Source organism: Nycticebus coucang, chromosome 18, assembly GCF_027406575.1.
Source record: "Nycticebus coucang isolate mNycCou1 chromosome 18, mNycCou1.pri, whole genome shotgun sequence".
Lineage (NCBI taxonomy): Eukaryota > Metazoa > Chordata > Mammalia > Primates > Lorisidae > Nycticebus > Nycticebus coucang.
In genome coordinates, this window is record NC_069797.1 from 11,967,357 (window position 1) to 11,991,405 (window position 24,049).

At 45.0% G+C, this 24,049-nt stretch overlaps 1 protein-coding gene across 1 annotated transcript; it reads right to left on the minus strand.

Moving 5' to 3' along the window:
* Positions 1-23,982, minus strand: GID4 (GID complex subunit 4 homolog). Its single transcript, XM_053569183.1, has 6 exons — positions 23,493-23,982; positions 17,611-17,670; positions 10,849-10,956; positions 8,069-8,170; positions 5,525-5,655; positions 1-3,048 (listed from the first exon to the last, which is right to left on the minus strand). The coding sequence occupies exons 1-6, from the start codon at positions 23,679-23,681 to the stop codon at positions 2,985-2,987; spliced, it is 654 nt and encodes a 217-aa protein (XP_053425158.1). The 5' UTR covers positions 23,682-23,982; the 3' UTR covers positions 1-2,984.
* Positions 23,983-24,049: the final 67 nt, after the last annotated feature.

Here is a 24,049-nt window from a genome sequence, read left to right on the forward strand (position 1 = left end):
TCACTGCTTAAATACCTTTATTTTTTTTTTAAAAAGTATTTGGACATTGATAGCTCTGCAAAATACTTTTCCCATCCCATATCCTCACACCCTTTTCACATGTCCTCCATAAAGAAACAAAATATTCATACTTTGCACCCATTCAAATCTAATTTTTAAAAACATTTAATATTCAAAATCAAATATTATTTTTCTTTTCCAGAACTTGTTAGTAATTTTAAACCACAATGCAACATACTTACTGGCATTTCTTTTTAAAAATTAGCTTATTGAACTATTTTATGAGGGAAAAAAAGTCAATTCAAGGCCTTAGTGAGAATATAAATTTTCTGCTTCTGAAAGACATCAAAAAACCCCTTTGCTCCCTTAGAGTCTGTGATTTCATTACCAACAGACCCAGCACACAAACTGACTTTCCACTTAGTATCAGGCATTGTTTCATTACTTTTGGGCTGCAGCTGAAACGCTTTCTAAACTGTAAAAGGAAGGGTGGGTGGAAGTCCCACCCAGAGGAGGGCAGCGGTTGGGGACAGCAGAATGGAGGCTTTCTGAGCAGTGGGTAAGAACAAACAGATCCCTGGGAGCTGTTCAGTAAAGATAGGAAATCTGCAGTCAGTGCTCATTTCTCAATGATGGATACAAGTGTCAGCCAAAAATATTGCACATAGTATCAGAGGCGTGTGAACCACTGAGAAGGTTCAGGAAAGCTTAACTGTGGATGAGGAAAATACCTAACCCCTTCCCTGTCCTCAGTTGGCAGGCTTTTAAGTGGACAAATCTTCATCACAGACGTGTTTGAAGTAAAGGTATCATTTCTTCATTTTTCCCAACACAACTTAATGGTATGCACTTCATTGCCTACTAAAAAGGAGGGAAGAAACTCTACAGGATGTGGCCTGCCTGGCTAAAACACCAGCAGTGTTGGCAGATGTCTTCTGCCCACTTGAATTGCCACCCAGAGCCACAGGACAAACCCCCAACAAGCATGAGGGATGACCTCTCCCCACAGAGCTCCAAGTGGGGCAAGGAGGTTCATGAAATGCAGGGGTACTGCCCAGTACACCGTGCAGAAGACTGAGAGTATGATGCCCAAGCTGCAGGAACAGGCCACAGAGCCCTGTGGCCCCCTTCCCTCCTCAGTGGCTCCGACATTTAACTGAAGCCACAGTGAGCATCTCCTGGTGAGTATGAGCAGGACTCACAGCTGGGTTTGCCCAGAGCCAGCCATTCTGATGCCTTGTTAAGTTTTAAGAGTAAGAAAACTTTTCTGCTGCATCTTTGGAAATGGATGTGAATTATTTTTCTTCGTAAGTCACAGAAGCAATATTTTAGGGATCCAAGGCCCTGCCTATACTGAATGAGTGGGTTGCCCCTCCGTACTCATTCCTGGGACCAAAACTTTATATATCACAAGTGCCCACTGCCTACTTCCCCAAATACTTCTCCTTTAAGGCGTCTCCTAACATTCAATCTCAGTAACATACAGTACATATGTCAATAAAAGGAAAGTTACTTCTTAATAAAAAATTGTCCCACCACTCAGCTCCTCTCCCTGAAGTGCTTTACGCTTTCTTACACCATCTGTGGATGTGCAACCTCAAGGTTGCTCTGCTCTGGTGGGTTATAATGCTATCTTGTTTTTAAAGCTTTTCCTCTTGTATTAGGAGTAAGTCTTGTGAACCACCAGAAAATGCCAATTCCCCAAAGCCCTGCCTATATTTGCAGGCTACAACTGATGCCAACCTATTAAGCTTTTTAAACATTAAAAAAACCCAAAAAACAAAAACAAGAAACAAAAAACCACATACACACGCGCACACACACACTTTGGCACAGGAGCCTCGTGTTATTTGAGCGTGTTCATGTCTCCCATCCCTCCCACCCCATCCCAACTGTTTTGGAGAATCACAACCCCTTCTGCCTCATGGAAAAGCTGACCATGAAGCGCTGTTGTTTTGAGTAGCAAAAGAAGGAGGTACAAATGCTAAATGGGCTCCAAAAACAGTCTGGTGTTTAGCACTATAATTTATGCAATGCTGCAAAACTTTTGTACCAGGATGACTAGTTTCAAAACTGCTGGTTGATTAAATATACACATACATATAAAAATTACTAAGTCAACATTTGCTGTTTTCAATGTGAAAACGATAAAATGTAATTCTGAATAATTGTGCATTTGCCATAGGGGTCCTCGTTAAAAGGACCATAAAAATAATTTTGTAATAAAAAACTCTTATTTTTAAGTTTAGTATTGCCCTCAAGTTCAAAAGTTTAGAGCAAATGTACTGAGTAAGCAGGACTGAAATCTGTTCCTGCCAGGGGTCTGGAAGCCTTGTATTTAGTGACCCCGACGGCAGGCCCAGGGAACCTGACAGCCACTGAGTGTGAACAGTGCCAGGCTCAGCAGCACCTGTTGGCCTGTGAAGCCATCAGAACTGAAGACTGAGGTGGCCCAGCAAGGACCACTCAGCCTCTGCCTCTTTTGTCGCTGGCGGCAGATACTGCTGCAGCTCGCCAGCTCCCTGCACAGAGCTCTGGGGGCACAGAGGTGTGGGGGCTCTGCCTTCTCTTAAGCTACCAGACAAAGCCATTGCGGGAGGGAGGCCTGGGGCCCATGAGCACCAAGGCTGAGAGTGATCTGGGAGCAGATCTTCTACTTGGCTGGAGGAGGAAGGAATATGGAAATTTCAGTGATGCAGAAGTTAGCTGTGCAGGAAGGAAAAGTGCATGTAAGGTAGCTTAAAAACAGATGAAGACCAAACTACTACCGAGAGGGAGGAAGAATGGAGACCACTCCCTTCCCCTGCCCCGCTGGTCAGCCATGCTCCGTGGATCCTGGGGGTTAACATTCATGCTTTCTGAAGCAAGTCTGCTCGTGAAGAAACAGGAACACACTTCTCCTGGTTCTGGCAGGTACACAACTTTCTCAGCAAAGTTCATTTTTGCCAAGTTCAGTTTTATTTGCTTGCTGTTCTGAACCGCTGTCACCGGAATTCATAGATAGGTGCACTGTGTTCAGGGACATGGGTTAGATTGAGAGACTGATACCTGAATGGGGGAAGACAGAGACAGGAGGTAGTCACCTAATGCATACTGGGCAAAGGGTACTAGAAAACCTCCCCAAACCAGAGCTCCCAGCAAATCACACACTTGCACAGAAATGCAAATTCATTTTATATTTCTCAAATTGAACACAGTCTGAGTTACTTTTTTTTTTTGGTTAATCCTCTTGAATGCATAAGATGAACTCTTTTTGGCATTCTGCTCTGATCATGAAGTAACTGTGGTTGTTTTATAAAAACAAGAGCCTAGTAAGCTCTGGGAGAAGATGCAGACCCAGAGCCCCGGCCCCCGTCACTCTCCCCTCCCACATAATGCTAGGCTGTTGTATCCTAAGAACTTAATGGATAGCACGAGCATATTCTATATATTTTTTTTTTGAGACAGAGTCTCATCATGTCACCCTTGGTAGAATGCTGTGGCGTCACAGGTCACAGCAACCTCAAACTCCTGGGCTTAGGTGATTCTCCTGCCTCAGCCTCCTGAGTAGCTGGGACTACAGGCCCCGCCACAACACCTGGCTATTCCTCTTTTCTTGCAGTTGTCATTGTTGGTTTGCTGGCCCAGGCTGGGTTCAAACCCGCCACCTCTGATGTATGTGGCTGGTGCCACAACCACTGTGCTACAGGAGCCGAGCCAGCACGAGCATATTCTAATTCCAAAGATAACATGGAAAAATAATTTCACTGCTGCCCCAAACCTTGTTTTACCATTCAGTTCATTTTATTGCTTCCCAGGGTACAGTATTAAGCTTGGAAAACATTAGAGCTATCTGAGGTGTTTGTTTCTCCCCACTGATAGGTGCTCCAAGGAGTCCCACAGAAGAAGAAGAAATACTGGTGAACAACCCCCATCTGGTAGGACACCCCCCAGACACACCTACAGTCAACAGCTAGGGTGTTAGCTTTCCCTACATGTTTCACATAGGAGTGAGGAAGAACACAGAAAAAACAGTCTGTTTCTTACCCAAAAAATTATCAGGAAAGGAATATGTATTAGCCAGCGAGAATATACAAATAAAAACTAAAAACTATAATGAGATACTGCTTTATACCCACTAGGGCAGCTAGAATTATAAAGACATGATAATGAGAGTTGGGGAGGATATGGAGAAACTGGAATCCTCATATATTGCTGGTGGGGAAGTAAAATGGTACAGCTATTGTGGAAAGCAGTTGGGCGGTTCCTTAAAAAGTTAAATATAGAATTACTGCATGACCCAGCAATTTCACTCCTAAGTGTGTGCCCAAAGACATTGAAAACAGGAACTAAGATACTTATACACCCATCTTCACAACAGCATTATTCACAATAACTCAATAATCCAATAAATAAAATGTTGTATAAACATACAATAGAAAATTGCTGGGCAATAAAAATGAAGTTCCAACACATGCTATAACATGGATGAAACTTTAAAGTACTATGCTAAGTAAAAAAAGGCCAATGGCAAAGGCCATGTATCATAGGATTCCAGTTAGGTAAATCTGTATACAGAGAAAAGTATGTCAGCCTAAGGCTGAACGGGGATGGGGAGTTGGTGACAGCTAAGGGGTACAAGACTTCCTTTTGTGGTGATGAAAATGTTCTAAACTTGATGGTTGTACAACTCTATTGATACAGTAAAGACCACTGACTTGTACACATTAAATGATGAATGAATTGCAGAATATTCAAATATTTTCTCAATACAGCTGTTATTTTTAAAAAGGAGTATGAAAAGTTTTAAAAACACACTTGAAAACAGAACAACTTCTGAAAGCCTAATAATCATGGTGTTTACTTGCAGATATAATTTTGCTGCCACTGAACAAGGAATTTGATTCAATCTAGGGTAGGATCACTCGCAGGTCACCAAAGTATGAAAATCTGGAAGTAAATAAAGTGTTTCTACTTTCAGAGAGGAAATCATGGTTGCCCATGTCATAAATAGCAGGTGCTTAAGAAGCAGCAAGGAAGCAGGCGAGTCCCCAAAAAAGGTGGCAATAGTTAGCACCAAGGTGATGCTCTGTCCTTCACTGCAGATGAAACACAGGACTTGACTCACACAGCCCAAGGCTATGAGACAGAACCCAAGTGTGCTCAAGACTTACATCTAACAACACTGCCACAAAATTAAAAAGGATGACAGCAAAATTCACTGTCCACAACTGGATCAAATCACATTTTAGTTATTGATTAAATTTGGGAAGATTAAATATTATACATAACCATCAAGATTGAGATAAAAACATTGCTTAAGAGTATTTAAAAATGAGTTCCTTTACCCAATACTTCATTTTCGACTTGTTTGCTCTGTGGCTGAGACACTATTAACCAGAAACTGAGATCATTTAAGTAGGTCCTTAACATCCAAATAAAGCACAAAATCTACACAGAAATAGGCTGGGAGATTTTCTTTTGAGGCCAAGGGAGAGCCTGGGGGGAGAGCCTCTGCATGGCCTCTGACCCATGGGGCCCTTACCATTCTGAACTCCTATGATAGTAGTAGCCCTCTATGGAGGCTGCCGACTTCTGAAAGCAGATGTAGTAGAACCCAGCAAAGGAAGCACCGCTGATGTCTTTGATTGTGTGGTCTGGAACCAGGAACTGTTCCTGCACACAGACAAGGAGGAGTCAGTGACAGACAACACTCTCTCACCAGACCCTGGAATCTCCCTGTTAAGTATCAGAGGGTTCTAAGGACCACTCCAGAAAAAATACCATCTCATGGTCTAACCCAGACTTGCTGGGTGACAGAGCCTTGGGACCTCAGTCTGACTTCTGAAGCACATTCTTGTGCTCCTGGCACATTCTGTGTATTAAAGCAGCAAGCTCTGTCTTGAGCCCACAGAATCAGCAACTCAGAGAAGGGACCATTAATAAATAAATCATATGTGTACCTACCTACCTGCCTGCCCCTCTTCCTTCTAAACACCACAGACAGAATGACTGGGAAAAGTCATGCTCGATGACATCAAGGATAGTGGTCACTTCTGTAGGTCCATGGACCATTCTCAAAGGGCAGATCAGTTGCCAGTAGCCCCTGTGACAACCCTTCCAGGGGCTGAATACCTTGTCACAAGTAGTCAGAATGGTACTATTCTTGATCAGGCATCTTAGGAGGCAAATGTGCCATGCCTGCTAGACCAAGATATTAGAGGCCACATCCCAGCACCTGCTACCCCAGGAGATGAGGGCAGAAGCCCCAGGGCCTCAGGAGGTTCATGTGAGGCTTACAGATGAGATATCCTGCAAAATTCCTTGGAGACCAAACAACTCCATTGCTTTTTAAAAGATACCCTCCTCTCCCTTATTCAGCCTCTAAAATTGCAGTTTTAACAACTTTTGAAGGTTTGTTTGTTTGTTTTTTTGAGACAGGATTTCACTTTGTCACCCATGTTAGAGTACACTGGTGTCATCACAGTTCACTGCAGCCTCCAACTCCTGGGCTTAAGCGATCATCCTGCCTTAGCCTCCCAAGTAGCTGGGACTGTAGGTATGCAACACCATGACCACCTAATTTTTAATTTTTTGTAAAGATAGGCCCTCGCTATGTCACTCAGGCTGGACTTAAACTCTTAACTCTTGGCCTCAAGCCATCCTCTTGCTTTGGCTGTGCAAAGTGCTAGGATTACAATGTATGTGAGCTACCATGCCTAGCTTAAAAGTTTTTTCAACATTAATTTTAAAATTAGAACAAGAAGCTTCCTTTAACAGGTTGTTCAGCTGGCATGCTTCACAGTAGATGACAAGCTCACCAGGGTAGGGCTGACCATTTACTCCATATCTGGCAACGCCTACTCAAAGAGTAGTGATCCCTGCCTCCCAAAATAGTGAGCAATGTAAAGGAACTGGAAAAGTCTAAATAGTCTTTATGAAAGTTGGTATGATTTCAACATAAAACTTTTTTTTTTTTTTTTTGCTTTCTTTTTTGGTCTAAACCGGTGGTTCTCAAGCTTCCTAATGCCATGGCCCTTTTTTTTTTTTTTTTTTTTTTTTGTAGAGACAGAGTCTCACCTTATCGCCCTTGGTAGAGTGCTGTGGCATCACACAGCTCACAGCAACCTCCAAATCCTTGGGCTCAGGCGATTCTCTTGCCTCAGCCTCCCGAGTAGCTGGGACTACAGGCGCCCGCCACAACGCCCGGCTATTTTTTTTTTTTTTTTTTTTGGTTGCAGTTTGGCCGGGGCTGGGTTTGAACCTGCCACCCTCGGCATATGGGGCCGGCGCCCTACCCGCTGAGCCACAGGCGCCGCCCTCAACATAAAACTTTTTTTCCCATAGACTGGGGACTAGGGGATGGAGGTGGGTGTATGTTCACAAAGTTATTTAACAAACTTGCTTCATGATTCTGCTATCCCATGGTTGTAAATATTGTGCTATCAAAGCAGGGAACATAAATGGCTTCTCTGCCTAAAAGCCAATCCATTGAGTCAGCCAGGTGGAGCTCTTGGAGGACTGCTGAGTAGAAAGCCCACATTCCATTCCTGGTCCCTCATTTCCTGAGCTGGAGGGAAGTAGAGGAGCTGAAACTGTTCTGAGCTCTGTGGAAAGGACACGGAGGCGGGTACCCAGTGCTGGATGGCATTTTAGTCTGTGTGAAAGCAAGGTAGATAAATGACTAAGTTCAAATAAGTCTGGGTCTGCCTTGAATCCACAGAATACTTGAGTGAGTAAACCTGGGGTTCTGATGGAATGCTTGGGTGGGAGAAAGGAAAGGGAGAAGACACAAATAGGGTGACCATCACCTAGGCCTGAATCCACCCACTAAATGCCAAACAGGGCGAAGGAGAAGCCACCTGGATTGTCGGCAGTTAACCAGGTGCATGCCTACTCCTGACAAGCACATAAAGACCCTGCCATGAAGACAACTGTGATGAGCAATGGACACGGGGAGCCCCTGGTTAGAGCAGACGTGGAATCGCTTCTCAGCCTTTTGGCTAAGATCAAGTGTACACCGGGCATGTGGGCCATCACAGGTGCTGGCATGCTGGGAGTGCGGATAGCTGCCTGGGCGGGGCCTTACCTTCCACCTCATGAAGACATAGTCCCCGTTCTTCAGCTCTTCATAATCGAAGTCATCTGAATTAAACGATTTTGCATACTGATAAAAAGCCAGAAACTTTCCCTGAAAGCAGTAAGGAGAGTGTGATAATTGATCAGCAGAAGGAGAGGCTGGTACCAGAACTACCCTTTCGCACCCAGGTGCATGACAGGTGGGAGGCACAGCTCTTGACAAGGGTAGCCAAGGCCAAGTACTAGTAGGGGCCCTATTTTCACCCCCAGTGAAGGCAGGCCTTAACTCCGGAGCAGATACCTGGACTCCAGCTAAGACACCACTGGACCTGGCAGGGCCCAAGGAAAAGTCCAAAGGATGGAATGGACCCATTTTTAAGCCCCTTTCTCAGAACACCTTAGCACATACAAAAAAGAGCTAAATTAATGAGATCTTGAAGTAAATCCATAGTATCGAAAAAAGTCATGTAGAAATACTTAAAAATAGGCGGCGCCTATGGCTCAGCAGGTAAGGTGCCGGCCCCATATACCGAGGGTGGCGGGTTCAAACCCGGCCCCGGCCAAACTGCAATCAAAAAATAGCCGGGCGTTGTGGCGGGCGCCTGTAGTCCCGGCTACTCAGGAGGCTGAGGCGAGAGAATCGCTTAAGCCCAGGAGTTGGAGGTTACTGTGAGCTGTGTGAGGCCACGGCACTCTACCGAGGGCCATAAAGTGAGACTCTGTCTCTACAAAAAAAAAAAAAAAAAAAGAAATACTTAAAAATAGCCTGCCTAGCCTCAGTGGAGAGAGGTTTTAGTGAAACTTGGTCCTCTGACATGATATAGGGGTTTGGGCCAGCTAGTTAAGTAGAAATTAGAAATGGGTTATACCATCATCCTTCTATTCAGTTCTAAGCTTCCTGTGAATACCAAAATCAATGCATGCTTAAGTCTCAGATATAAAATTGCACAGTATTTGCATATAATCCATGTACATCTTCCCATAGACTTTACTTTTTAAAGTAAGGCATGTGAAGGCAGCCATAGCATCCTGCCCTGCCACACCTTGCATGCCTGCATCAGGGATGGCCATTAGTCCCTCTCTCACCTAGAAGACTTCAAATCCATCCTAGCAGAGGATGCAGTCCCAGATATTCTCCAATGTTCTAGTGGAAGTCAATGGGAAAATTACGAGTTGCTTTCCAGATATTTCAGTTGCAGTCAACCTACCCTAAAGCTGAGTTGTCACTGGGCCTCAATGACTTTGCCTTTTGCATGACCAATTTGAAATGAGAAAGTTTGAATGGGAGATAGGCTGTGGTTTACTACAAGGAAGAACTTTCTACACAAAGCCATCTAGGAGAGGAAAAAGCCATCCCATGAGGTGGCAAGCCAGGCAGTAAGAGCTCAGCATGGGGCAGGTGTGGGTGCTGGTGGCACCAGTGACCCCCCCCCCCAACTCTAGTTTCTGGTGCCAGGCACCACCTGGCTCCCCCAAGTTTATGGATACTTGGATCTTATTCATTCTCTTGTATTACAGAGACACACAAATGACTGTCCACCTTTTAGTGTTAGTGCTCTAACAATCAGAACATGTAGCTTTCAAAACTACTAAAGATTAAATTTAAATGTAACTGAACTCAGCATTTGATAGATATTCTTTTCCTAATTAAAGTAAAAAACATTAATAAGCAAAGTACCCAATCTATAGTGAGGTTAACACAGACAATGGTCCACAGTGGTTAGTTTACAGAGGATAAACACATGGGACTGCCTCGCTGTTAAACAAAACTTTAACATTGACATGGTCAACTAGCCATAAGGCTATTTTTCTTTTTCTTTTTTGAGACAGAGCCTCACTCTGCTGTCCCAGGCTAGAGTGCCGAGGCATCATCGTAGCTCACAGCAACCTCAAACTCTGGGGCTCAAGTGATCTTCCTGCCTCAGCCTCCCCAGCAGCTAGAACTACAGGTGCTCCACAATGCCACCTAATTTTTCTATTTTTAGTAGAGATGGGGTCTCACTCTTGCTTGCTCTGGTCTTAGGAGGCTGAGGCAAGAGAATCTGAGCTCAAGCAATCCATCCGCCTTAGCCTCCCAGAGTGCTGGGATTACAAGTGTGAGCCACAGTGCCCAAGCCCAAAAGTCTATTATGATAGATTAAAAATAGATTTTTGAAGACAGAGTACTTGTGAGACAACCAATGAAAAGACTCCAGAAAAATAATTTTAAATTGTCACGAAGTGCTCACTACTGGTAAACGACAATGTTCTACAATTGACAAGTAAAAGAGGGGGAGCCGGTATTTTTCAGTAGTGGATTTAAGAATGTACAGTGTCCACCTGGAACCAGGTGAAAACAAATAGTATGGTTCTGTTGTCACTAGGGAAGCCGTGGGAAGACAGGTTTCCAGAATAGCATCTCCATCTCACGCCAACCCTAAAGGCAGGGTAAATGCTGCCATGTTTCACAGGGCTTTCCCCCAAGTGGAGGTGATTAGAAAGGAACAGTGTTTAGCGTTAAGAATCTTAATGTACGCCTCTGCCCTTCCCACCTGTTTTTCTTCTGTCCAAAATTTTTGCTGTAACTGAGGGGATTACTCTCATTAGATAACAACCTCCTACCTAAGAAGCAGGTCAGACAGTATCTAAACTCTCTTCCTAAGGATGATGGAACCGAGGTTTGTGTGCAGAATGGTCTTTCATTTAGCGGACAACCCCCTTAACTCCCAGCAAGGAAAAATCTCTGGCTCCCAGAACTTCTTCAGTTCTCTGGGTCCCTAGCAACTCAGAGCAAATCAGAGATTTACTTACCCAGTGTTTCCGATCAACATCTTCATCTGCATCCCACTTTCGAGTTAAGAAAGGGTGTTTTTTGCTGATTATTTCTCCTTCAAAGAAGGTTGTAAGTGTTGGGTACTCCTATGGTAAAAGTCCATATATTAAAACAAGCTGATGAATGAGAGTTTCAACCTTCTTATAAAGGATCAACCTTTAACTTCCTTGCAATACTCTGATATTGCTAACTGACAATCCAAACCAGAGTTCGATCCAGCTGATTTACCAAGAAGCTATGGAAATGAATTTGAATTTAAATTGCCCAGATAGGCCAAGCTTGGTGTCTCACACCTGTAATCCCAGTATACTGGGAGGCCAAGGCAGGTGGATTGCCTGAGCTCAGGAGTTTGAGAGCAGCCTGAGCCAGAGCGAGACCCCATCTCTACAAATAGCTGGGTGTTGTGGTAGTCCCAGTTACTTGGGAAGCTGAGGCAAGAGAATCACTTCAGCCCAGGAGTCTAAGGTTGCTGTGAGCTATGACATCATGGCACTCTACCAGGGGCAACAAAGTGAGACTCTGTCTCAAATAAATAATAAATAAATAAATTGCCCAGATAGTGGAGCATTTCTTAAAGGAATAGAACCCTTCTTTGACTTTGCTTGTTATGTGTTGATCTCTCAAAAAAGAATGTGAATGATTTCCATCACAAGTACGTCCTGAACATTCCAGGACACAACCAGGTACGACCTGAGCAGGTTTCACTATCCAAGGTATACACTCAAAGTGGCTCCCAAATCCCAGAATCAACAGCTCAGCTTCCATCAAACCACAGATCAACACTCTAGTTTTCAAACTTGCTCAGTCATGGCTTCTTTTTATACCAATTCTTCAAGTTTCCAGATATGGGCTCAATGCTCAATGCCCGTAGCTTAGTGGTTACGGCACCAGCCACATACATCAGGGCTAGCGGGTTCAAACCTGGCCAGGGCCTGCTAAACAACGACAACAACAACAAAAAATAGCAGGGTGTTGTTGTAGGCGCCTATAGTCCCCGTGACTTAGGAAGCAAGAGAATCGCTTAAGCCCAAGGGTTTGAGGTTGCTGTGAGCTGTGACAACACAGCACTCTACTGAGGACAACATAATAAGACTCTATCTCAAAAAAAAAAAAAAAAAAGTTTCCAGATGTGGCTTTTTTTGGACAATACTTTGACACACAGAGATTCAAGTAATTTATCATATGAACTAAGAACAATTTATCTGAAGGAAAATATATCCAAATCACATTTGCAATATAAAATCACAATCATTAAAAAGCATGCTATTGAAAAAGTAAGTAAGCTGTCATGGGCTGCTTAGAGAACTTTGTGAAAATTTTTTTTTTTTGAGACAGTCTCACTTTGTCACCCAGGCTAGAGTGCCATAGCATCAGCATAGCTCACAGCAACCTCAAACTACTGAGTTCAAGGGATCCTCCTGCCTCAGCCTCCTAGAAGCTGGGTACAGGTGCCCGACATAATACCCAACTAATTTTTCTATTGTTAGTAGAGATAGGGTCTTGCTTTTGCTCAGACTGGTCTCAAAGTCCAAACCTCAAGGGATCCTCCCACCTCAGCCTCCTAGAATGCTATGATTACAGGCATAAGGCACTGCACCAGCCACTTTTTGAATTTTATTTGCTCTTTGTTTATGTGCTAATAAGCAGACAGCAAAGATTTAGAAAAAAATAACTGGAACAAAAAAATTAAAACACTAGAAAGTTTACCATTACTCTGCTCTTTGAAAAACAAATCAACTCACCCCTCACATCAAAACACTTATGGTTTAAATCACTAGTTTTCCTAATAAATGATTCTGCACTAACTTCTTTCTAAATACATTTTTTTTTTTTTGAAGAGACAGAGTCTCACTTTCTCGCCCTTGGTAGAGTGCCGTGGCATCACACTGCTCACAGCAACCTCCAACTCCTAGGCCTAGGTGATTCTCTTGTCTCAGCCTCCCGAGTAGGTGGGACCACAGGTGCCCACCACAATGCCTGGCTATTTTTTTGTTGCAGTTCGGCCAGGGCCAAGATTGAACCTGCCACCCTTGGTAAATGGGGCCGGCGTCCTACCCACTGAGCCACAGGCGCTGCCCTCTAAATACATCTTAAGCAGTATTATGAGTATGGCTACAGGACATCCTCAAACTCTGACAATTAACTAAAGTAAATACCTAATAAATGAGATTCAATATGTATAGAAGTCACGAAAAAGAAAAAATACTTCTCAGAGTAGAAACAGGATATTCAAGCACTTGACTATAGCCAATAGGAAGTAATTTACAGTGCCAAAGAAAAACCACACCAGCAGGACCTATATCAGGAAAAGACCAAGTCAAGAGGGAGAGCGCAGCCAGCATCTCCCTGGCCCTCCCCCAGGCACAGCACAGGCTTCCCACAGAGGGCATGACTGCGATCAGTCATTTAAATTCTCCAAGAAGTCCTTTCACTGATTCTAGTCTCACCCCAAACTGTCTGATGATGGGTGACTTTGCATGTAGAGCTAGCTATCTTCTCGGAAATTAACATTCAACTGGCCAGTAAGTCACTGAGAACTTCTGTGACATCCACGTACCACACTCTGTGACTTAACAGCACTTTTGTTCATGTATCACTCTCTTCTGAGTTTGGTTAGTGTAACCTGTCTAGTTCTGAACGTGACTAGTATAAACTTGGCTGGAGCTTCCAACCTTTCCAAACACATCAAATGAGTTAGGGGAGGGTCTGACCATGACCCCCCAACTCCAGGCTGGGCTCCTGGGAAAGATCTCCTTTCCTGACTGGTAGCTGGCTCTAAAATGCAAAGGCAGTATTATTTAGTATCTATTCTTTATAATCCTGGGATTTCATTTCTATAAGGCACACATACAAATTTTAAAGTTGTACTTTGTGAATGTGAGGTAGCTAAGAGGCAAATTATCTCCAATTTAATAGTTAATTTTCCATCAGAAGACAACTACTATGACTAAAACTCAAACTAAGGTGGCTCACACCTGTAACCCTAGCAACTCTGGAAGGCCAAGGCAGGTGGATTGCCCTGAGTTCACAGGTTCAACACCAGCATGAGCAGGAGTGAGACCCTGACTCTAAAAATAGCTGGGTGTTGTGGCGGGCGCCTATATTCCCAGCTACTTGAGAGGCTGAGACAAGAGAATCACTTGAGCCCAAGAGTTAGAGGCTGCTGTGAGCTATGACACCACAGCACTCTATGGAGGGTGACAAAGTAACAAAAATAAAATAAAATAAAATATGAACCATTTAAATAGTTTAAATTACATATTTGGTATTTTAGCAACTATAAATGGGAAAACAAATAAAAACATAATATAGACATAAAAATTCATTCATTCAAAAGATTCCTTCAAGTTTTCTGCATTTTACTAATTATCTATGGCAACCATGTATTAGACTTTATTTTAAAATTTATCAAATAGTTGTACAACTCTGTACATACTAAAATTGAATTATACATTGTATGAATTATACATTTCAAATTGTATGATATGTGAACTGTAACTCAATAAATATACTAAGAAAAGTTACTAAAACAGAAATCTAAGCACCCTGGGCCCGAGCAGGACTTGCTGTAACTACACAGCCCACAGGCAGACAGCTGCTAACTCAGTATTCCCTGTGGCCTGGAGCAGAACTCTGGGGACGGCATGTGTTCATGGGGGCCACTCCATCTGTAGACTGAGGGACCTGCCAGGAGGGATGAGTTTCTGTAGTTCTGTTAAGAGATAAAGGCTCTCCCAGGTTGACCCCTAAAGAAGGATTGTGCTAGGGCATCCTCCTCATGGGGGCCTGACTCTTTCTCATGACTCAGAGAGGCATGACTCAGTGAGTAAGGGATACTCATCCCTGCCGAACAGTTTTCAACTGCTGGCATCTCTGCACACTATTTGAAGATTTCTTTTCTTTTTTTTCAAGACAGAGTCTTACTATGTCGCCCTCAGTAGAGTGCCATGGCGCCACAGCTCATAGCAACCTCAAACTCTTGGGCATAAGCAATTCTTTTGCCTCAGCCTCCCTCCCAAGTAGCTGGGACTATAGGTGCCTGCCACAACAACCGGCTTTTTGTTGTAGTTGTCATTGTTGTTTGGTAGGCCTGGGCCGGTTCGAACCTGCCAGCCCTGGTGTATGTGGCTGGTGCCCTAGCTGCTGAGCTACAGGTGCCGAGCCTATTTGAAGATTTCTAATGCTACTTACCATACCTGTGCAGCTTCCTATTACCCAAAAGACTGGTTTTGGAGTCAGTGTTAACATTCCAACACATTACACATTTTGCAGCTTTCCTTATGAAGTTCAATGTTTATGCTCTGCACACCATTAACAAATGCATTTGGTGGTCTGATAGTTGAGCATATTTTGTTTTAGTATGTTTTCTCTTACCACAACCCAAAGGTTAGAACCCTTTACTTTGCTATCATTGTCTGCTCCTCCTTGATTGGATATATTTCTAGAGGTGGAGGAGGTACCTTTTGTTTACACAAATGTCATGGGAAAGTCTCAATCAAGTAGTATCAAGGAGACAGCAACAATTGTCTCGAGACTAAGGCTTATCAAGACTTCACAACAATATCCCACGTCAGGATTAGAGTCTGCCACTTCCTCTCACACTGTTTCCTCCCTGTAGGACAAGTCTACTGAACAGACAACAGGGCAGGGATTTTTTTTTTTTTTTTAAAGAGGCAAGATCCACTATGGGGCTGAAAACTGGAGTATGGTGGCTATCCACAGGCACAGATTCCTGGGCTCCAGTGATCCTCCTGCCTCAGCCTTCTGAGCAGCCAGAACTACACACACACACCACTGTGCTGGCTCTGGAGTAGGGACTTTTAATTCTCATTTTAGAGATGAGGACATTGAAATGAAAAGTTAAAGGTCACTTGGGTGGCGCCTGTGGCTCAGTTGGTAAGGCGCCGGCCCCATACACCGAGGGTGGCGGGTTCAAGCCCGGCCCCGGCCGAACTGCAACAAAAAAATAGCCGGGCGTTGTGGCGGACGCCTGTAGTCCCAGCTACTCGGGAGGCTGAGGCAAGAGAATCGCTTAAGCCCAAGAGTTGGAGGTTGCTGTGAGCTGTGTGACGCCACGGCACTCTACCAAGGGCCGTAAAGTGAGACTCTGTCTCTACAAAAAAAAAAAAAAAAAAAAAAAAAAAAGAAAAGTTAAAGGTCACAGAAGCAGGAAGGGGCAGAGTGAGAATGCTGCTCCAGCCCCTTTCCACTGCTCTGTCCAGCACAGCCCTCCATCCAAATACTGTTGGGTCATCAAGGTCACGAGAGCTGACAAAAGGCCAAAGGCCCCATGGCCAGGTCCAGCCTAGGCACTCACAGTCAAGCCCACAGCCAGTCCGGCCACCTCTTTCTGCTTCCTTTTCCCTAATGGAAAAGGATGTTCCTTATTGCTGTCTAAATTTCCAGGACTTCTGAGGTTTAATAAATTGGTTCAAAGAAAGGAAACACTTTACTTTTACACAGAAGGTAGTTCTGTTGGAAAATGGATGGTCACTTTTCATTGTTCCGATGAACAATGAAAGAACTTAGAACCTTGGTTCTTGTTTGACTGATGCTTATCTCAGAAACTATAAACTTACGATGAGGATGGTAGCTATATTTTTACTATACTTCCTTCCAAAGAAGGATTAAAACCAAATCAATAGTGTGTTGGTGGCATTATAAACTTTTGTTGGAAATATTTTTTTTTGGCTCAGCACCTGTAGCTCAGCAGCTAGGGCACCAGCCACATACACTGGAGCTAGCAGGCTCGAATCCAATGACAACTACAACCAAAAAATAGCTGGGCATTGTGGTGGGCACCTGTAATCCCAGCTACTCGGGAGGCTAAGGCAAGAGAATTGCATAAGCCCAAGAGTTTGAGGTTGCTGTGAGCTGTGATGCCATGGCACTCTACCCAGGGTGACAGCTTGAGACTCTGTCTCAAAAAAAAAAAGAAAAAAGATTTGGTTTTTGGCCAGGTACAGTGGCTCACGCCTGTAATCTTAGCACTTTGGGAGGCCAAGGATTACTTGAGATCAGGAGTTCAAGACCAGTCTGAGCCAAAATGAGACCCCCATCTCTACTGAACATAGGAAAACTAGCCAGGTATTGTGGTGGGTGCCCATAGTCTCAAGAACTCAGGAGGCTAAGGTAGGAGGATCGCTTCAGCCCAAAGAGTCTGAAGTTGCTGTGAGCTATAATGATGCCATGACATTCTACCCAGGACAACAGAGTGAGACTATCTCTAAACAAACAAACAAACAAATAAATATTTTGCTTTGTTTTTGAGACAAAGTCTTGTTCTGTCACCTGGGCTAGAGTGTCATGGCCTCAGTCTACCTCACTGTATCTTCAAACTCTTGAATTCAAGTGATCATCCTGCCTCAGCCTCCTGAGTTGCTGGGACTACAGGTGCTTGTCACCATGCCCAGATAATTTTTCTATTTTTAGTAGAGATGGAATCTCACTTTACTCAGGCTGATCCCGAACTCCTGAGGATCCTCCTGCCTCAGCCTCCCAGGGTGCTAGAATTACAGGCATGAGCCACTGCACCCAGCCTCTTTAAAAGATCTGTGAATCTGTGTATTTCCCAATAGGACACATCAAAACTACCAGCTTTATGTTCCCCAAACAGTAACAATGTTTAGAAATAGTTTGAATTAGGTCTTGCAAAATTGAGACTGCCTGCCTTTAACCCCATGAGACTGCCAAGTGTGCCACCAACTCTCCATTTCCACTTGATGGGAGTGCATGCTTACCTCAGTAAGGCCTTTAATCTTCAGGTACCCACAAAGGTAAGAATTGCCTGTGTCCACATGCTGGAAAGAAAGGACATACAACCTGTTATAAATGGATGAACCACTAGGAGATATGCTGGGAAATACTCTGGAAATCCTGGGATACCATGCCAGGTAAGGGAGTGACCAGGTGGTCAGTGCACACCTGATGCAGCCCATGTGTGACCCAGCCTTTCAGGTCTTCCTGAGTCCTCCCTGCACAGGCCTGTTCTGCAAAAGCAAACTGATGCCAGTACCCTCTCAACTTCCTTCAGGTGGATATCTTGAGACTAAAGTGCCTTTTGGGAACAAGGGGCTTGCTCAAATCTCATTTTCTACACTGTCTTCAACACAGGTCTCCCTAGTCATCTACAGGCTTTGTGCATTCCTGGGCATGAGGGCTCTATCTCTACCTATACACATAGTGTTGTCCCTAACCCTGGTTTGACTTTCTTTCCGATGTCTTTCTAGTCTATTTCTACGTTCGCAGTCATTGGTCTAGGAAATCTACTCTTCTTCCATTTTTTTATATCACAGCTCATTCTGTATTATTTTTCATTATGAAATGGACAGACTATTCAGAAACAGCACCTTTTAGACAGACCTTTATATGGTATTAATTTTAGTTATGAACCAAAATGCAATAAAAAGTCTGACTATATTGTGAATGAATGCTCTGTCCATTTCATATACAGATGTTTTGTTTCTTAATGAAAAGAGTCAGGAGCCTAAATAAAAATGACAGACCCAGTAGACTTTGAGGCTTAGCAGCCACCACTTACTACTTGCTGAGATACTAATGGATGCCTACCCACCAACCAATTTCCTCCTTTTCTGGGCAGCACCCAGACTTTGTTCTGGCACCTATCCTACTCCATAAGACCTGGTCAACCCTAATAATCTAAGACAAACATATGTCCCTATCCCCTTGCAAGTCATCATTTTAGGACTGGCCAATCAGTTCTGGCCAATCAGATGTGTGTCTCAGTCTCCTAGTGCATCTGGGAGAGATCACTGGCTTTGAAGAGGTACATGAAGAAACGGCTTTTTCTTCCTTTAGTGGTAGTAGAATCTGTGATCAGTGTCCAGTTCTAGGACAACCATCTAGAGATCAGGAGGAAAAACAGGCCACAAAGTGCTGAGGATGGCAGCACAAAAAGATGGAAGGAATTAGGCCAGTGGGGGCCCCCAAATTAATCAACCAGGAGACAAACTCCTGTGATGTAAAATAATAGGCTAACTTATTCTTTAAGCTACTTTGAAATGCAAAATACAGTTACATGCAGCTGAAAGCATAATAACTAGTACATTTTACCTAAATATATACAGACATATCCTGAACAGGCAGAGTTTCAGATTCATGACAATTGCACTCACAAAATAAATCCCTGAATTAAAGCAAAACAAAGTACAATGGTACCTGAAATTCACTGAGTTTTTAATGTTAACGGAGGTCTCATTTCAAGAAACTAGAAAGGTTTTTGTGGAATTTATCAGATTTGGGGACTCAACTACTTCTAAGTATACCATAAATCAAATACTAAGGCAATCCTTAAAAACTGTAATGAACTTAGGCAGCCAGATGACATCAGCACCAAAGCAACCGAGGTTCAATGAAGCCAAGGTGCCTTCACAGTTTGGTGCTGGTGACAAAGGTATTCCACATGAAAACTGTCAAAGCATTTTAAATATCCTCATCTGCTGACCTTGGCACTGGTCATCTAAAACAGCTGATCCTTACAAACATGGTTCGGCAAAGAACTTTTACTAAAGGACACACAGTTCTAACCTGAAGCTTTAAATTTCATGCACAAAATTCTCACTGAATTCAATCTAGTTTGGGGTTTCACAGCTGCTGGCAAGGGTATTTACTAATACGATTAAAAATTGAACTGTAAATTGGCTAACATTTTGCATGGATTATCACATGCTCAAGAATCAGAATTTCAGCTTGGCCTCCATTCAACCATGTGTCTTTCTCATTCTGCCCAAACTGATCTTTGCACCACAACGCATATAGCTTTAAGCAAATGGCAGGCTAGTATCTCAATGAGAAAGATGAGCATGTGCTCAGCTAGAAGGTCTTGCAGCCCAGTTGCGTTCAACAGCTGCTCTTCTTAATATGCCTTTCAGTGACCTGAGCTTCATTCTACTATTGGCTTCCTAGATGGCAGAGAAGGAAAAAGTAGTCATAGTAGGAGAGGGAAAAAGAAAAAGACCCAGTCAGAACGTCACAAAGGTCAGAAGAACTCAGTAAACTGAAATCTCGAAAAAGAAAATACTCCAAAAAGCGCATGAGAAGATGTAGGACTTCATTGTCATTAGGGAAATTCACACCAAGACCATAATGAGAAACCACTTCAAACCCAGTAGGATGGCTTCAATCAAAAAACATGAACAATGGCGGCGCCTGTGGCTCAAAGGAGTGGGCTGCCCCATATGCTGGAGGTGGCGGATTCAAACCCAGCCCCGGGCAAAAACTGCAAAAAAAAAAGATGAGGGCGGTGCCTGTAGCTCAGTGAGTAGGGCGCCGGCCCCATATGCCGAGGGTGGTGGGTTCAAACCCAGCCCCGGCCAAACTGCAACCAAAAAATAGCCGGGCGTTGTGGCGGGCGCCTGTAGTCCCAGCTGCTCAGGAGGCTGAGGCAAGAGAATCGCGTAAGCCCAAGAGTTAGAGGTTGCTGTGAGCCGTGTGACGCCACGGCACTCTACCTGAGGGCGGTACAGTGAGACTCTGTCTCTACAAAAAAAAAGAAGATGAACAGCCAAGTGTTGGTGAGGATGGGGAAAAATTGGAACTGTCATTCACTGCTGGTGGAGATGTAAACCGGTATAGCCGCCTTTGAAATCATTGGCAGCTCATCAAAATGTCAAAATGTTAAACATACAGTTATCATATGACCCAGCAATTTCACTCCCAGGCATCTATCTACTGAAGAGAAATGAAAAAAGAAAAAAAATTTTTTTTTTTTTTTTTTGAGACAGAGTGTCACTTTATCGCCCTTGGTAGAGTGTCCTGGCGTCACAGCTCACAACAACCTCCAACTCCTGAGCTTAGGCGATTTCTCTTGCCTCAGCCTCCCTAGTAGCTGGGACTACAGGCGCCCGCCACAACACCTGGCTCTTTGTTGTTGTTGTTGTTGCAGTTTGGCCGGGGCTGGGTTTGAACCAGCCACCCTTGGTAGATGGGGCCGGTGCCCTACCCACTGAGCCACAGGTGCCACCCCTGAGAAATGAAATTTTTGTTCACATAAAAACTTGTACATAAATGTTCATAACAGCATTTTTAATAGCTAAAAATGTCAACTAATCGGGCGGCGCCTGTGGCTCAAGGAGTAGGGCGCCAGTCCCATATGTCGGAGGTGGCGGGTTCAAACCCAGCCCCGGCCAAAAACCAAAAAAAAAAAAAAAAGTCAACTAATCAATGGATAAATAAAAATGTTGTATATCCACACAATGAACGATTGTAACAATGAACCACTGTCACAAAAAACAATGCAATGATAAAAAGGAGAGCAGTGCTGATCCATAGTACCATAAGATGAACCTTAAGGATGTTATGCTATATAATTTCATTTTTATGAAATGTCCAGGATAGGCAAACCAAAAACAAAACAAAAAACCAGATTAGCAGTTGCCTAGGATTGGAGGGGGTGATGGCTAATGGTCCAAGATTTCTTTTGGGGGTAATAAACATGTTCTTAAAATTAGGTTGTGGTATCGGTTACACAACTCTGTGAATATGCTGAAAACTATTGAACTGTACATCATGAATTATATCTAAATAAAGGTATTTTTTAAAAAAGAAAGAAAGGAGGAAAGAAGCTGAGTTATGAAAGGCAGAAGAGTATTCTGAGAAGGCTGAGTCTGGGAAACTAATCCTGGGTGAAAAACCAGATGACTGGGCAACCTATATGCCACTGACTAGTGAACAATCAGCTCATCAATCCAGATGTATGGCAGCATTCCTTGGCCTGACCACCCCCACCATCAGATGTCCTACTCAAGTGGCTCCCAGGCATCAGCCAAGTTCAGCTGCACCCCAACTCAACTGCCAGCTCTGCTGTTTCACAGGACTGACCCCTGACAGGAGTTCAGGAACAATATACTAGTGACAGGAGGGAAGAGCTGTGTTGACCAAAGCAGACTTTCCTTTGACATCCAGCTACCTGGCCAGTTTGCTATCACACCAGAAACCATCAAATTCAACAATGGGCACAAATTCATACCTTCACACTATATTTTTACATTTTAAGAAAAAAAAAAAAAACAGAGGATCACCACATTAGGCGCGCGCGTGCACGTGTGTGTGTGTGTGTGTATAGTGTTACACAGATGGAAAACTACTATGGATTTCAGCTACAACAAATATCATGGCTCATGAAAGAAATTTAAGTTTATAGACCAAAGACACAGTCAAACCAAAGAAAACTACCTACTCCCATAAAGGTGGTAAGAAAACAAGTGATGCGTGCTCTACACTTGACAGAAAGAAAAGGCACCCTCATTGTGTTTTAGGTGGGAGACTTGTTCAGGAGCGAAGCTAAGATTTTAGATTTAAAAACAGCAAAAGCCGGGCACAAGGAATGGGCATATTCCACACTCACACACTGGCAGTGAGGCAGCGTACAGTCTCAAAGCTTCTGGAAGGGCTTTTAAGGGGACGGGTGTTTGGGGGGGCTTTTGGGAACAGCTTAGAAGATGGGGTGTCAGACTAAGGGGAAAGGAGCAAAGGGAGAGTAAAGTGGGTCCTCAGGCAGGCAGGGGTAGGTACAGAGAAGGGAGATAACAAGGAGTATTCACCACCACGAATCCCCTTCACCTAGAAAGTGTCAGGAATGAAAGGGGTGAGGTAAAGGCTGAGGGAGGAAGCTGCAGTTCCAAAGCTGATCAGAGACTGGCAGCAGGTACTCAGAAATCCAGGTCAAATGGGGGTAGGCGAGTGGACATGAAATAAAACTGAGTGAGTTAGGTTTCCCAGCACGTTGGTATCAGAGACTGGGAGGAAGCCCTGTCCCTTGCGAGAAAAGTTGAGAACATGGAAAAGCAGTTCCCTGGAACCAGGAACAAGCAAGATGAAGGTTTGCAGTGGCAAGTCTGGTAGAGAGCAGACTGGACACGGTCACAGGGCAGGGTGAGGGAATATGAGGAGCATGGGACAGTAGGCTTAGGGTTGGGGGCAGCTGGTAGGGGCTGGATACAGACTACAACAGACTCAGGCAGTGGGTGGCATGCGGGGTGGGGGGTCCCAAGACTGCAGGATTCTAACAGACTTAAGGAGCCCCAGAGTGTCTCCTCTTGAAAGGGCCCAGGGTCTGACCAATTACTTGTGGGTTGGTTGCTCAACCAATGGAGAGAGCTGAGTTGATCAAACTATCCTCAGAAAAGGAAAACCCTAGGGTCTGAAGGAAAGGAGGGCGCATGTCTCAGGTCTGGGAGAATATGACGTGGGCCCAGCCAAGGGGAGCGTCCCGAGTCTGGGAAACCAATGGAGACTTCTTCAGGGACTGAGGACTGGTGGCAGAGCTGACCTAGGGACAACAGGTCACGGGGAAGAAGGATCCAGGCCATGGGAGAGCCAGTCACGGGGGCTTCCGGATCCCAGGCGCGCCAGTCAAGGGCTTCAAGTCTGGGAAAGCGTTCAGAATTGGCCAGGAGCTGGTCACTACAAGCTCCGGGTCCGACAGGGCAGGTCAGGGAGCGTGAGACACCAGCTGGGTAGGTCCCGGGTGGGAAGCCCCGGGTGCAAGAGGCCTCGGCGGCGAGGGCCTGGTCTGCGGCTGTGGGCTCGAGGAGCCAAGGGCGGGCACGGCCCGTGAGCGCCGCGAGGAGGCCCTCGGGCCCCAGCCCGGCCCGGCGCTCACCTGCAGCACCACCTCTACGTCGTACGAGTTCCCCTTGCTCTTCTGGTGGCCGCGGAACTTGGAGCCGCTGTAGAGCAGGCTTGTGGCCACGCCGGGCTGCTGGGTGTTGATGGGCGGTGGCGGGATGAGTGAGGCCGCGGAGGCAGCCGAGGCACCGGCCGGCGGGGGACACTCGGTGCGGACCGGCATCGCGGGATCCCCCGGAGCCAGGGCTGGCGGAAGGGGGAGAGGAACCGCCGCCGCCGCGCGGGAGCCCAGAGGGTGGCGGGGAGGCAGAGGCTGGGGCGCGCACGCGCGGGGTGGGGGCGGGAGGGAGGACCACCTGCCCGCTGCCTGCGGACCAAGCGCTCTGGCCGCCACCGCGGCCCCGAGACCTGCGAGCAGGGCCTCCCGGTCTTGAGCTGGGTCCCCCTCCCCACTTGCCCTCGCACACAGACTCACACTCACACACACACCACTCCTTCCGATAGGCCCAGGCGAGCCGGGAGGGCGGGAGAAGGTTCACGCGGCGCTTCCGTCCATTGGCGAGCAGAGAAAACACGTGGCGGGATGCACTG